The sequence below is a fragment of the Chelonoidis abingdonii genome, chromosome 20 (assembly GCF_003597395.2).
Source record: "Chelonoidis abingdonii isolate Lonesome George chromosome 20, CheloAbing_2.0, whole genome shotgun sequence".
In the NCBI taxonomy this organism is placed as follows: domain Eukaryota; kingdom Metazoa; phylum Chordata; order Testudines; family Testudinidae; genus Chelonoidis; species Chelonoidis abingdonii.
Window position 1 is genome coordinate 2862857 of NC_133788.1, and position 12598 is coordinate 2875454.

General features: G+C 46.0%; 1 protein-coding gene across 1 annotated transcript in view; it reads right to left on the minus strand.

Annotated features, from left to right (window-relative positions):
* Window positions 1-12598, minus strand: part of FKBP6 (FKBP prolyl isomerase family member 6 (inactive)) — a 45608-nt gene that overhangs the window by 21634 nt on the left and 11376 nt on the right. Inside the window, exon 7 of the mRNA XM_075059560.1 lies at window positions 11573-11663. Coding sequence (XP_074915661.1) covers window positions 11573-11663 — 91 coding nt within the window. The remainder of the gene's footprint in view (window positions 1-11572; window positions 11664-12598) is intronic.

Below are 12598 nucleotides of genomic sequence, written 5' to 3' on the forward strand. Positions count from 1 at the left end.
CTCGTCGGGGTGGAGTACAGAAATCGATTTAAAGAGCCCTTTATATCGATATAAAGGGCGTTGTAGTGTGGACGGGTACAGCGTTAAATCGATTTAACGCTCTTTAAATCGATTTAAACACTTAGTGTAGACCAGGCCTCAGAGATCTAGATTCAATTCCTCATCTCTGCCACAGACTTCCTGTGTGTCTTTGGGCAAACTACTCAATTTCTCTGTGCCTAATTTCCATGACTGTAAAATCAGGATATTGCTTTCTTACATCACAGGGTGTTGTACAGCTAAACTCATTAATCTTTACAAGGTGCTCGGCTTCTACAGATGTGGAGTATCTGGATAGAACTTTCATGCCTGTTGAAATAAAGGTGGTGGTAAGAGATTGGTCTTTGATGCTTACCATCAGTCACATGACAGAGGTCAAGATTACAAAAGTTTATGACACTGTCACATGATAGGGATGACTAGCTAGTAACCCCAGTGCCGGCCATTACACCTTCCTCTTTCTTAAATAAAAAAAAAAAATCAAATATCAATCCAAACCAATAAACAGAAACTAATGTGGCCACTTGCCAGTTAATAAAATAGACAAATGGAAATGTTCCAGATGATGGTGAGGTTAGATAATCTGAAGCTGCTTGACTAGTGCTGCTTAAAATTTTTCATTTGGCACTTATTTTAGATGAAAAATAGCCCCCTGCCTTTTTTAAAATGAAAACTTTCACAAAATGCATTTCTCTTTTTGAAAGTTTCTGACTTTTTTCATTGAAATGGAAACTTTTGACATTTCAGTTTTTTGAATCTTCAGTTTTTGTTTTCCCCTTATCTCCCTCCCTTTTTTTCCTTGTTCATTTCTGCCACTGAAGGCAATAGAAAAAGTGATACCTCTTTTGCCTCCTCGTTTAATTTATTTCATTTGTCCTCTTTTCACTCTGTAAGTTTGCAAAACTTATTTAACTATGGAAAAGTTACAGAATGGCACAGGGATGAATGAAACTCTTTATCTGCAAAGTTCAGGAAGTTTTGCAAAGTTACGGAACAGAACAGAATAATTGCCAGACTTGATCAGACTCAGTCTGTCTAGTTTGGTCTCCTGTCTCTGACAGTGGCCAGCACCAGATGCTTCAGAGGAAGGTGTAGGAACCTTACAGTAGAAGATGATGGATAATCTGCTCTCACATTTTCTCTTGATTTAGCTAGAAATTGATTTAAGGCTTGAAGCACAAGGTTTAATATCCCTTCCAAAATCTTTATAATTAAGTATGGTAACTCTGGATATTCTTGATATCCATGCAATGTCCAATTCCATTTTGAATCTTGCTAAATTGTGGGTTTCAATTATTTTCTTTGGTAGTGAGTTCCACAATCTAATGCCACATTTTAATTTGGTTGAGTGTCCCCTTGTTCTTGTATTATGAGACAGAGAGAACTGATGTTCTGGACCTACCTTCTGTAGAGCACTCCTTATTTCATATACCTTATCTCCTGTTCCATTCCTCTCCTGTTAAGGTAAACGGTCCCTATATTTTCAATCTCTCTCCATATGAGAGTTTGTCAAGGCCCTTGATCATTCTTGTCACCCTTCTCTGAACTGCCTCTAGTTCTGCAATATCCCTTTTGACAGGGGGTGACCAGTGCAGCAGACACTGTTCCATATAAGGTCGTTTAATTGATTTATAAAAAGGAATTCTAATATTGTCTGTATTATTTTCTATCCTATTCCTTATGCATCCTAACATCATCTTTGCTTTTTTGACCACAACTGCATATTGAGCTGAAGTCTTCATCAGATGTCTACAATGATGCTCAGGACCGTTTTCTGTGTTAATAGTTAATTTAGAACCTACGAAGGTATACAGGTACTTTATATTTTCCCCTCCAAAGTATATTAGATTGCATTTATTGACATTAAAATTCATTTTTCATGTTACCCATTCACTTATCTTGTTTAGGTCTCTGAAGTTTCTCACAGCTCCTGTATCCCCATCTTCTGTACCTTATCTCCACAAAGGGGAAGGGGCAGGGGAACAACACAACAGGGCCGAAGAGAGAGGGAGCTTTCTGGCAGCAGGTGCTGTCTCAATTTGCTAATCTCCTTAAAAAGGCAATGTACTTAGCGTGGGGTCAATGTACTTAAAGGGGCAATGCACCTCTCTCTCTCACACACCATGTGCGTCTCTGTCTCTCTCTGCCATGCTGTCTCCCCTCCCTCCATTTGTGCTGCCTTGAAACTGTGAGGCTACACTAACAACGTTGAGGGACGTTTGTTAATAACTACCATGTGATAAACTCAGTGGCTTTCTGATCACATGGCTGCTTCTTACTCTTAGGGTACGTCTACACTGCACGATTATTTCGAAGTCGTTTAAACCGATATTACAAAACCGATGTCNAAAAAAAAAAAAAAAAAAGGAGCATGTAAGCCTACAGCCAAGTAGAAAGGTAACCTTCCCCTACTGCTGCTTCTAGGGCAGAGCCAGTTGAGGAAGGAAAACAGAGTTCTCCTCGCCATTCTATTACTCAGGGGGATTACCCATTAATAGCTCGATCACAACAGCAAAAATAATTTTTCACCCAGCTTCATACTCCTCCTCCAACACCTAGACTGCAGTCACTCGTGGGAACCAGAGGCAAGGCTGACCACCATTTGATGTAAGAATGCGGTTCTTGGTATGTGTTACAGTAGCTGAACGCATTGCTATAAGTACCAGTGTGTTAACACCCCTTCACGATTTTCTATTGGGGCACTAACATGTTATAGGAGGCAAACGTGCAAGGACAAAAACAGGAATGGGCCCAAAGTGCAACAGAACAGTTGAACTGACTACTTAAGCATGCGCACTAAAGCTGCAAGAAGCTAATTCTATTTTCTTACCAACTGTAATTAGGACCCAGGACATGGACTATGAAGTTTTGTAGATTCTGGGCATGTTGGAGGTGGAGGACCCTTTCCACAGTAACAGTTTATCCAAATAAAGACAGGTGGGTTTAGATATCTGGTATCGCTGATGTATACACGGTTTAGTGATAGTGAAATCTGTCCAGAAATGACTGAACTCCATCAGATTCTTGATTTAGCCATTTACTTCTGCCAACGAGAATGCTACCAAGTTCTAGTCAGCTTCAATTCTTTGGAATATACTTCAGCAAAGAGGAGTGTTCTGCCACAGGACTTAAGATGAACAAGATTTGAACTCTTTGGGGAAAGAGAGCTGTAGGCCAGTGGGCCTGTGGTTGAGAAGACTGCCGCCTTTTCTCTAAAATTTATGAATGGCCAATCACAGCATCGCACAGTTGCCATGGTTGTTCCAAAAAAGGAGAGGCGTGGACCTACTGCTTTAAAGCAGCAGCGTCAAACTCATTCTGCAGTGAGGGCAGAACGGCCATTTTGGTTACAGTCGAGGAGTAAAAACATTCACAAGCAAGAGGCAAGTTTGGCAGACTTGCCCGAGTGCAGAATAAGCCTCTTCAAGTAAAGATAAATTGTAAGTAAATACAAAATAAATGCACTGATGAAATCCCCCTCTGTCCATGAACTTTCCTCCTATTAATTTCCCTCTAGAATCAGTTCCTCACTGCACCAAATCATCATTTTGGGATTTTTCCCTTTCTCCCCATCCTCTACTTCCAGCATTCACCCCAAGTGAATTCTCCCCTAACTGCTTTTGTCCCAGCTTTGGGGTGGGGTCGGGAGAAGGATGGGGGAAGGAGAATCCCAGTGTTTCTGTAAGGATTCACTCTCTTCACTTTTCTCTCTTGCCCTTTCTCTCCCCTCTGTTCCCTGGAGGTGGAGGCAACGGGAAGGAGTGGAGCTGCTTCCTTGATCCTGGCGACACTCAGCAGCAGCTGGAAGTGAGGAGCAGCAAGGAGATGTAGCTTTTGCTCTGAGCTGAAATTGTGGGGAGATGAAGTGCTGTGCACAAAAAGAGTCCCGCGCCTCCTGGTGCCCCTCAGCAGATAGGCAGCTGCAGGCTGGATTCCTCTGAAGTGCAAGGGGGCCCGTGGGCTGGGAAGGGTCAGCAGGCTGGATCTGGCCAGTGGGCTGTTATGTTTAACAGCCCTGCTTCCAAGAGCTGTGTAAGTGGCTACTGCATGGAATGGGGAACTAAGACAACATTCTTTGACTTGTCCTACTGAGGAGATGAGCCACCACACGATACACCAGGTGCAGCTTCTCTCTGAGCTTCTTCCTCGGTCTCAGGTAACAGTAGGGCAGGCTGGAGGTGCTGAAAGCATGGATCACGCTAAGTCAGTTACTCATAAGGAGCCAATGGAATCTCACTAGCAGCAAATGTAGGCAGTATTTCCTGTGACTGTTGCTAGCTGGGTGTCCAGATCAGCAGTTAGCCTACAACAACCCCAAGACCTGACATTGTTCTGATTACTGATGGCCACATGCCATGATTAAGGCTTAGATGGTAGCACTCATTGATCAGCTCCCACAAGATGCTTTCCTCTTCCAACTGGCATCAGTTCAGCCTTTCCCAGAGTTCACCAATACCTCTGTTTCTTCCATGCACCAAGAGAACTGGGATCACTGCTGTCTGGGCTGCTGCTAGTGTAGCCTGCATCATCTCAAAATGTACCACCAATGACTGTATATAAACACTAAATAATCATGACAGGATTGAACCCTGTAGGTCTCCACATCAAACAGCAATTCAGCAGCTCCCTCCCTGTCCAGCAGTGTGGGAAACAAGGAGAAATCCCAAGAAGGTGGCTGTTCACCCCACAGGTGAACCTCCTGGTTGAAAAACAGGCACAAGTTAGCCTGGCTGCCAGATGACCTTTGACTGCACTTAACGCCAAACCAGACTTTAATGAAAGATAATAAATAGTTTGGGACAGCAAAGACAGATGAGCAATCTTTTCAGACCACACACTTTGCTACATATGTTTGTCTCGTGGATACTTGGAAGTACAGCAATATTATTGTTCTTAGGAAAAAGTTACAAAGAACAATCAGACACAGTCTGCTAGGGTTCCATGGTCCAGACAACCACCCTGTGTGTCCAGGTGGAAGATCTGACCCTGTTTCTACGAAAGATGAGGGGGGGAAGTGTGGGGAGTTGAACTACTGATGCTTTTGCCAAGGCTAGGTGGGCTCCTTGTACCTGTCCTAACCTGCCCTGTGGGGACCCCCTCCACAATGTTTTATCTTCCTGGATACTTTACTTCCCAAAGCGTTGAAGTGCACAGAAGAACCCCCTTGCTACAGTCCAGTAAAAAGCCACCTGTCCGGAAAAACAAAACAAAAACACCTTTTCTCTCCACTGTGTAAAATAAGTGTTGACACCTCACTGCAAATAGATCTTTGAGTTCTGTATGCCTTTGCAGAGAGAGAATACAGAATTCTTAAATATGGCATTTTCACACAGCAAACCTCACTTGGGATCTGTCATGGAGTCCCCGGGCAATGCTCTGGAATGACTCCCCACCAAGCCAGTCAAGACTCTGGGGAGCCTCCTCTCCCTTGGAGCAGACTGTCTTCAGGGCAAGAAGCTTACATGGCTTCATCTCCTGGGTCTCTCCTTGGAGCATTCAGCATCCTCTGCCCCTTCATGCACTTCCCACAACAAGCCCACCCCAGCGGGGTCCTGGGGAAGCCACAGGGTCTTGCACCCCCACTTTGCAGTCAGACGTAACTCTCAGCCAGCCACTAAAACAGAGGTTTATTCGATGACAGGAACACGATCTAAAACAGAGCTTGTAGGTACAGCGAACAGGACCCCTCGGCCGGGTCCATTCTGGGGGCCGTGAGCCAGACCCCCACGTCTGCACTTCATGCCTCGCCCCCAGCCAGCTCCAGACTGAAAACCCCCTCCAGCCCCTCCTCCTCTGTTCAATTCCTTTCCTGGGCCAGGAGGTCCCTTGACCTCTGTTCTCCCACACCTTTAGCATCCCCTTGCAGGGGGGAAGGGCTTGGCCATTAGTTGCTAGGCGACAGAGTCAGCAAGGAACTGAGGCCCCCCCACAGTATTCAGAGGGAACATTAAGAATAGCCCCACTTCGTCACAGGATCAATCCACCAAGACATTCTTCTTGCCTGGATCAACACCACCAACATGGAAGACATGGTGATGGATGCACCAACAGATGGAAGTTGCTTTCTAACAATGGCCATTAGAATGAGCAAACTGACAACATATAGTAGAACCTGGATCATTCTCCCCTTTGCGTCAGGCAGAAAGGCCCTAAAAGCCAGCCAAATCTAAAATTATATTTGTTAGACCTCAATACTCATGGCCCCGTTCTGCCACCCTGGCTTACTTTGGGTAACACTTGTGACATATTACAGATGCATGGAATATCCAAGGACTATAGCATCAATTTTATAAATATTACGCATACCTGCATGGCGGAAGTATTGTATTCTAGCTCGACTGGAGATTTACAGGACTTTCCTGTGGAAACTAAAATCACTGCAGGGTAATTAACACAAATCCCCAGGCTGGTAACCAGCCTGGAGAAGCCTTGCAACATGTGGAAAGTGGCACAGACTGGTTTGACCTGGTTAAAGAGATCCTGATAAACAAGGAACTGAAAATTGTATGAAGTGTCCACCCTAGCATAAGGGGAGAGATCACTCTCACATAAGCCAAGTTCTTTACTGTTGTTAAGACCTATTTTTGTAATGTTTTTTGTTCTAAGTAATACTACTCTGTTTTATGGAGGCTGGCTGGTCCTTGGTTAATCTGTCATTACTTCGTGAGATCAGGACTGCAGTGCTGAACTAAAGGGGGAATCGCCCCAGCCACCACTTTCCAAAGGATTCCAACCTCAGCGTCTAAGGCACAAGGGTGGGGATCAGTAAAGACAGTACTTGAAGTACTGGCACGTGTTTTATCTGTGGGCTGCTCTGAGCTCATCCTTTACTACCTGCAGCATTGTGTGTGCCATGAGCTGGCTTGAACCCTGATTGGGAAGGGAGGGATTGAGGGGATCAGCAAGAGTCATATGCTACTGAAGCGGCTTCGCTACCACGCCTCATAATGAAGATTGTTGGCATAAAGCATTTAGAAGAGAGAGAGAGTCAGACTATAGCATGTCTCAAGGCAAGTGCTAGATTGCCCCCAGGGAGACAGGGATGATCTCTCAGCACTAGGCAGATGTGCTCCCTAACTGCTCTCACCAGCTAGTAGGGACACATAGCCAAACTGCAGTGGGTGGTGTGCAGGGGCCTGTACTCTAAGCTATCCAAGGTAACAAACGCAGCTTAGCCAGTGATATAAAACTGTTTATAAAAACAAGCCAAAGCTGGAGACCAAGGCTGGTACAAACTGGATTGTTAGCCTTAAAAGGACAAGCTTCAGGTTCAGTTACAGGTCGACAGGACGACAACTGGAAAGATTCTCTATATGGGAGGAGGTGGTTAGGTTGAAATCAAAACACTTTGATTGGTTAATCACAATGGGAAGAGGCTGCCTCCCCTTTCTGGGCACTGTCTATCTGGAGATTGGGGAAAGACCCTGGGGGGCAGCAGGACAGGAAGGAGGAAGTGTCACCAAACCATGGCTGCTGCTGCCCCTCTTGTCTTCTGGAATCCACCAGGGAACCAGTAAGCTTCCAGTGCCCTGACCAAAGCAAGCCAGGGAGGGACCCAGATGACATCCCCACCTGTTTGGCAAGATCCAGAACACCTGAAATATGAACCTAAGGTTCTGCTGTTAAACCCTCCCTATAGGTGAGGAAGGAAAATGATGTCTCTCTTTTTGTCCTATCTAACAAAAGCCTGGCTTGACTTTCCAAGACAACTCCATCTTTTGCAACACTGCTATGCGCCTGTGACTAGAAAGCAGTACCTCCAACAGCGCAATGTTGGTTGTTTGCCAGATCTCAGAATAGCTAACAGCAGCATGTATTGGGCCCGTTTCTCTCCAGCAGCTAGGTTGCAAGTGAAAATACGCAGACACAGGAGACAGATAATGTATCTTTTGTTAACCTCTCTTTCTCCCTGTGTTTCTCTTAACAGAAACAGGATTGGACTTCAACAGCAACATTTAAGATAACTTTCTTCCACCTCCAAAAAAAGAACAGATCAAATCATTGAAAGAGACAATCAAGCAGTAACGTCCCCCCCTGTACAGCAAAAGTGCATACGGAAAACAGTTAAAATAAATGCCTTAATTCTTTAAGTTTTAAAGCATTTAACTGGTTTTCCTTTTTGTGTGTGCTTAGTAAGGGGTTGAGAAGATTTAGGATGATTACAACAGGAAAAATGCCAGTGCAGACAAAATGCCAGATCACACTTAATTGCTTAAATATTATAGAAGCATGCAGGTTTTTTATCAACATCTTTTCCCTTGCTGGGCCTGAGATGCCCCCTAACCACCACAACAGCGGCATGGACTTGTCAGTCCCACATGTGGAATAAGCTCAGTTCTCAAAGCAGATGGTGGAATGCTGTTTTCTGCTCCAGTATGTTTCTCTCATGACCCAATGGTTATCAGATTCTGCTCCTGTGCTTATCAGTAGGCAGTCTGGGTTTTTTAGGCATATAAATCAGAACTGTTCCTTTGGTTGGGCTCCAGCAGAGAAGTAGATCTGTAGCATTCACTACCTGCATAGAGGGTCTTCGTACTGACACTTCAGCCTCAGCAGAATTGATCACAGAACCATGGTGACCTGTGCAGGCAGTGAAACGGAACAGGGCCATTGATCCTGAGGGAGGAAGGCTTCCAAAACTGCACAGCAGGGAAGTCAATGAGGTCGATCAGTCTTTGTGGACAGGTCTATTTGTTTAGCTGCTAATAGATAGGATTGGCAGTGGGGCTGGAGAAGTTTCTAAATTGAACCTGGAGTTGATTATGGATTAGGCTAAGAAAGTAACTGCTACATCTCTACTCACTGCAGACAAGATCCAGTATGTAACTGTCAGATATGACTAGTGTGGCTGTAAGCCATGATTGCTCCTGGGAAACAGATTATTGGCCAGCTGATTCATCTGGCTTTATAAAGCTGGAGCTGGTTATTCTGAGTGCAGTGGACTCCACTCTCGAGTTTGACTTGAGCTCCTTCAATTCCAGGTGGGAGTTTGTAGTTAGGAGATCTGCCCATCAAGAGTGTTGCTATTTGGGAACAGTACTCCAGCATGTACATTTAGAAGGATTTTGATTTAAGAGTGTGGCTCTCCTGCATGGTCTCAGATGCAAACCTAGAAACATGCCTTATTTACCAGCTTTGGAGTATATCTGAGCTGAGAGCATAGGGCTGGCAGAGCTCTCCAGCCACATTTTGGAGATATGCAGGTCAGGGTATCTCAGCCAAGATCAGACCATATATGAAGGTTTCTGTTTTTATGACCTTCATATAGTCATTTGACTGATATACCCCTTTACTTCCTGCAGGCCAATCTTTCCATGGCCTTAGAGTAGAAGCACCTGTAATTGAAAGAAGTTTATGGATTTGCTCACAGGAAAGATTTACTGGTATCAAAAAAGCCCTGTTCCAAGTTCTTAGCGCCAGTTCAAATACTGCAATTGGGATACACGTCCAACTCAAAGGTCAGAATTTCTCACCTACACAGCAAAAGCCCAGTCTCAGAATTCTGAAAGCACATATCATTAATGCCCCACGGCCTAGGGAGAGCCAATCCCAGTATTCTGAAGCTATGTCCCTGCCAACGTACTCCTGCATCCTCAGCCACTGTGGTAAGCCACATGGCCACTGTCTCAATACCATGAAGACTGACCCTCTGAAGCGATTTGCTCTTAAGGCAGGCCACACGCAGCTCTCTCTGGCACTTGTGCTGCTGTGGTGACCAGGCAGGAAGCGGGAGCGGGGAGATTGTAAGGGGAAGAGTGAGTCGCTGAAGGTGTTCTTGTTGCCAGTTTAGGGATTTCTTAACCTGCTGCTGGAGACTGCCCACCTGATCAGCCCTCCCGAAGGCATCCCGACTTTTCCTTTAAAAACACAACATGGGCGAATTATCCTGTCTTTTCTGTCTCCCTCTCCCATCAGTACTGGCAGGTCCTGCTGCTGGCCAGATCCCTGCTAGTCAGATGCCCGCCTGCCTGCCCGCAAAGATGCAGCATGCGGGACTGCCACTCCTCTGGCTGGTCCATTAGCGCAGCCCCCGCTGCATGCCGGCTCTCACCAGCAGGGCCTCACCTCTTGTCCCATTTCCAGCTGGCGCTGGCTGGTGAATGTGGGCAGGCACCAGATGACCGGTTACGTGTTGCCTCTGCTGCCCACTCAACAGCCCTTTATGTGCTCCCACTCTTGCTGTCCTCTTTGCCCTTTTCTCCCCCACCCCAGCCTCGCTGCTCCTCCATATCTCCCTCAGCAGGGCATGTCCCACTCCCAGCATTGTGCAGAGAACCAGCCCTTGGTTGGAGTGCTCAGCTCACCAACAGCCTGGCTGGGCTGGCGTCCCAGGAAAGCTCAATACCCTCTGGCCTGGGGCATTAGCCGGGAGGAGCCAAGCCCTGCATGTGCCAAAGCCCCAAACAGTACATAGGGCAGCTTCTCAGCTAAGTTCTGGACTGGCGGGGGTGGGGGGAGAGGGAGCGATTTCCAGCCTGTTCATGCCCTGAAGCCGCAGGCTCTACAGCAGCCCCCAGGGCATGGGCTCAGCACTGTCGTTGCCCTCCTCCTCCACTCTGGATCCTGCCCCCAGGGAGCGTGGAGCTGCTCCGCTCCCTAGGCACCCTCCCCTACTGAGTCACCTCTCTGGATGGGTTCACTGAAGCCTCTGCAGTCAGCTTGTCCCTTTCTGCCCGCACTGCAGCCAGGGTTATGTCAGTGGCCAGAAGCAGCCAGGAGGTGTTAGCTGCCTTTCGATACTGTGTGGGCAGGAAGGGACAAGCTGCTTCCAGCCACATGGGAGGAGGAAAACAGATGAGCTCTGCAAAGACACAGGCCATGTCATCCCTTCCCCCCGTCCTCCCCTGTGGCTGGAAGCAGCTCCTGTCCCTCCTGCACAGAGCTGAAAGGCTGCTGCTGGCCACATTCTGGTGTGAACCCTAGCAGAAATCTTGGGGTGGAGGGAATGTGACTCTGCATCTCCCCCCACCCTACCTCATGTGTTGCCTCAGGAAGACGTGGCACCAGGTACCAGGAGAGGTGGGTCTGTCGGGGGCCAGTCAGACAGGGAGGGCCAGGTCGTTGGTCATCCCCTGTGTGAGAGGGGTGTACAGGAGTGTCTGTGTGTGTCACTCCTCCCTATGTGAACCCTAAAGCCCTAAAGAGAAGAAGGGAAATAAAGAGAATCTAACTAGACAATATTTCTTTTTAACAGGGGCTCAGTCAACCTGATGTTAATTTCAATGCTTGTACAGCCTAGTTGTCACTGATTGCCGTTGAACTCGCTTGAATACGAGTAATTTTACCACATGTCCCGTATTCAGCACAGGAAATATGGTCACCCTACAAAGTTAGTGTTGGACAGTATCTTACTGCCACACTTCACTACAGATACTCCTATGTTAGGTTCTTCCTCTGCAGCTTTCAGGCAGAGGAGAGAGATTACGTTCAGCAGTTTTGTGGTTGCCAGTGAATACAAGCCCAGGCAAGACATGAAGATCTGAAAAGAAACAAACCCGTTTCAACCCACATGCTCCTCTTGACTGTTTGTTACCTTTATTTCTGGTACCACAGGAGAAAAGCTGAGAGGAGCAAACATTCGGCAGCACATTTCCTTCTCCTTATCCATGTAGTCCCTGTAACAGCTGGAAAATCGGGCACATTGTTACAGGATGGCTATTTCCATAGCTAAACCAATATAGACACCGATATTGAGGGAAGAACTGCTCTGAACAGGGCAATACCAGGATAAGATCACGGGTGTAAATGGCTCAACACACAGACAAACTTGTTACCTTTTCGACTGTACTAAAAACATCATTTTTGATTCTATACAAACACAATTATGTTGCAGAGATGGAGGTGTCCAAGATCAAGTCTTTTTTGAGCCATAACCACCACCAAGTAAAATACACCAATATGCTCCAGACACAAATCTCACCATAAGAAACAACTTTATTCTGTCAGTTTTGGAAACATCGGTAAAACAGAGAGGATACATCTAGGTGGCATAGCAGGTTCAAACATTTTCATCTTTGGAGATCCAACTAGAGTCCACGTGAAAGCAAAAGTCAGCCTAGATGACACTTGTTCACATCACGAAAGCCATCACAACCCAACAAAATGGGGAACCTACCACAGCTAACAAAAGCTGAGCTCATAAGCACCAAATGCGTTTGGTAGCATTTCTAAGGGCTCTGTAACCTCCAAAAAATTATGCTTTGGTGGGATCTTGCTTACATTAGCCCCACTGAGAACAAGCTTGGATTTTCCATCACAATTTGACTTTTGACACACAGCTGTATTATGGTTTTAGCTGTGGTTTTTCAATACTCTGTTAAACAGTGAAATCCAGTTACTGAACGAGCTCTATTAAAAGAACTATATAAGAGCTGGGTATTATTGCTAATCAATATACTCTGTTTTTCAAAAAGAACTTCTATGGCCAAGTAGAAAGCCTTTTGAGAGCTAGGTATTATTTTAAGAAGGGTTGGAGAACAGAGCTCCACCAAATGATAGATGATGGAATGATTTAGTTGAGGATTGGTCCTGCTTTGAGTAGGGGGTTGGACTAGATACC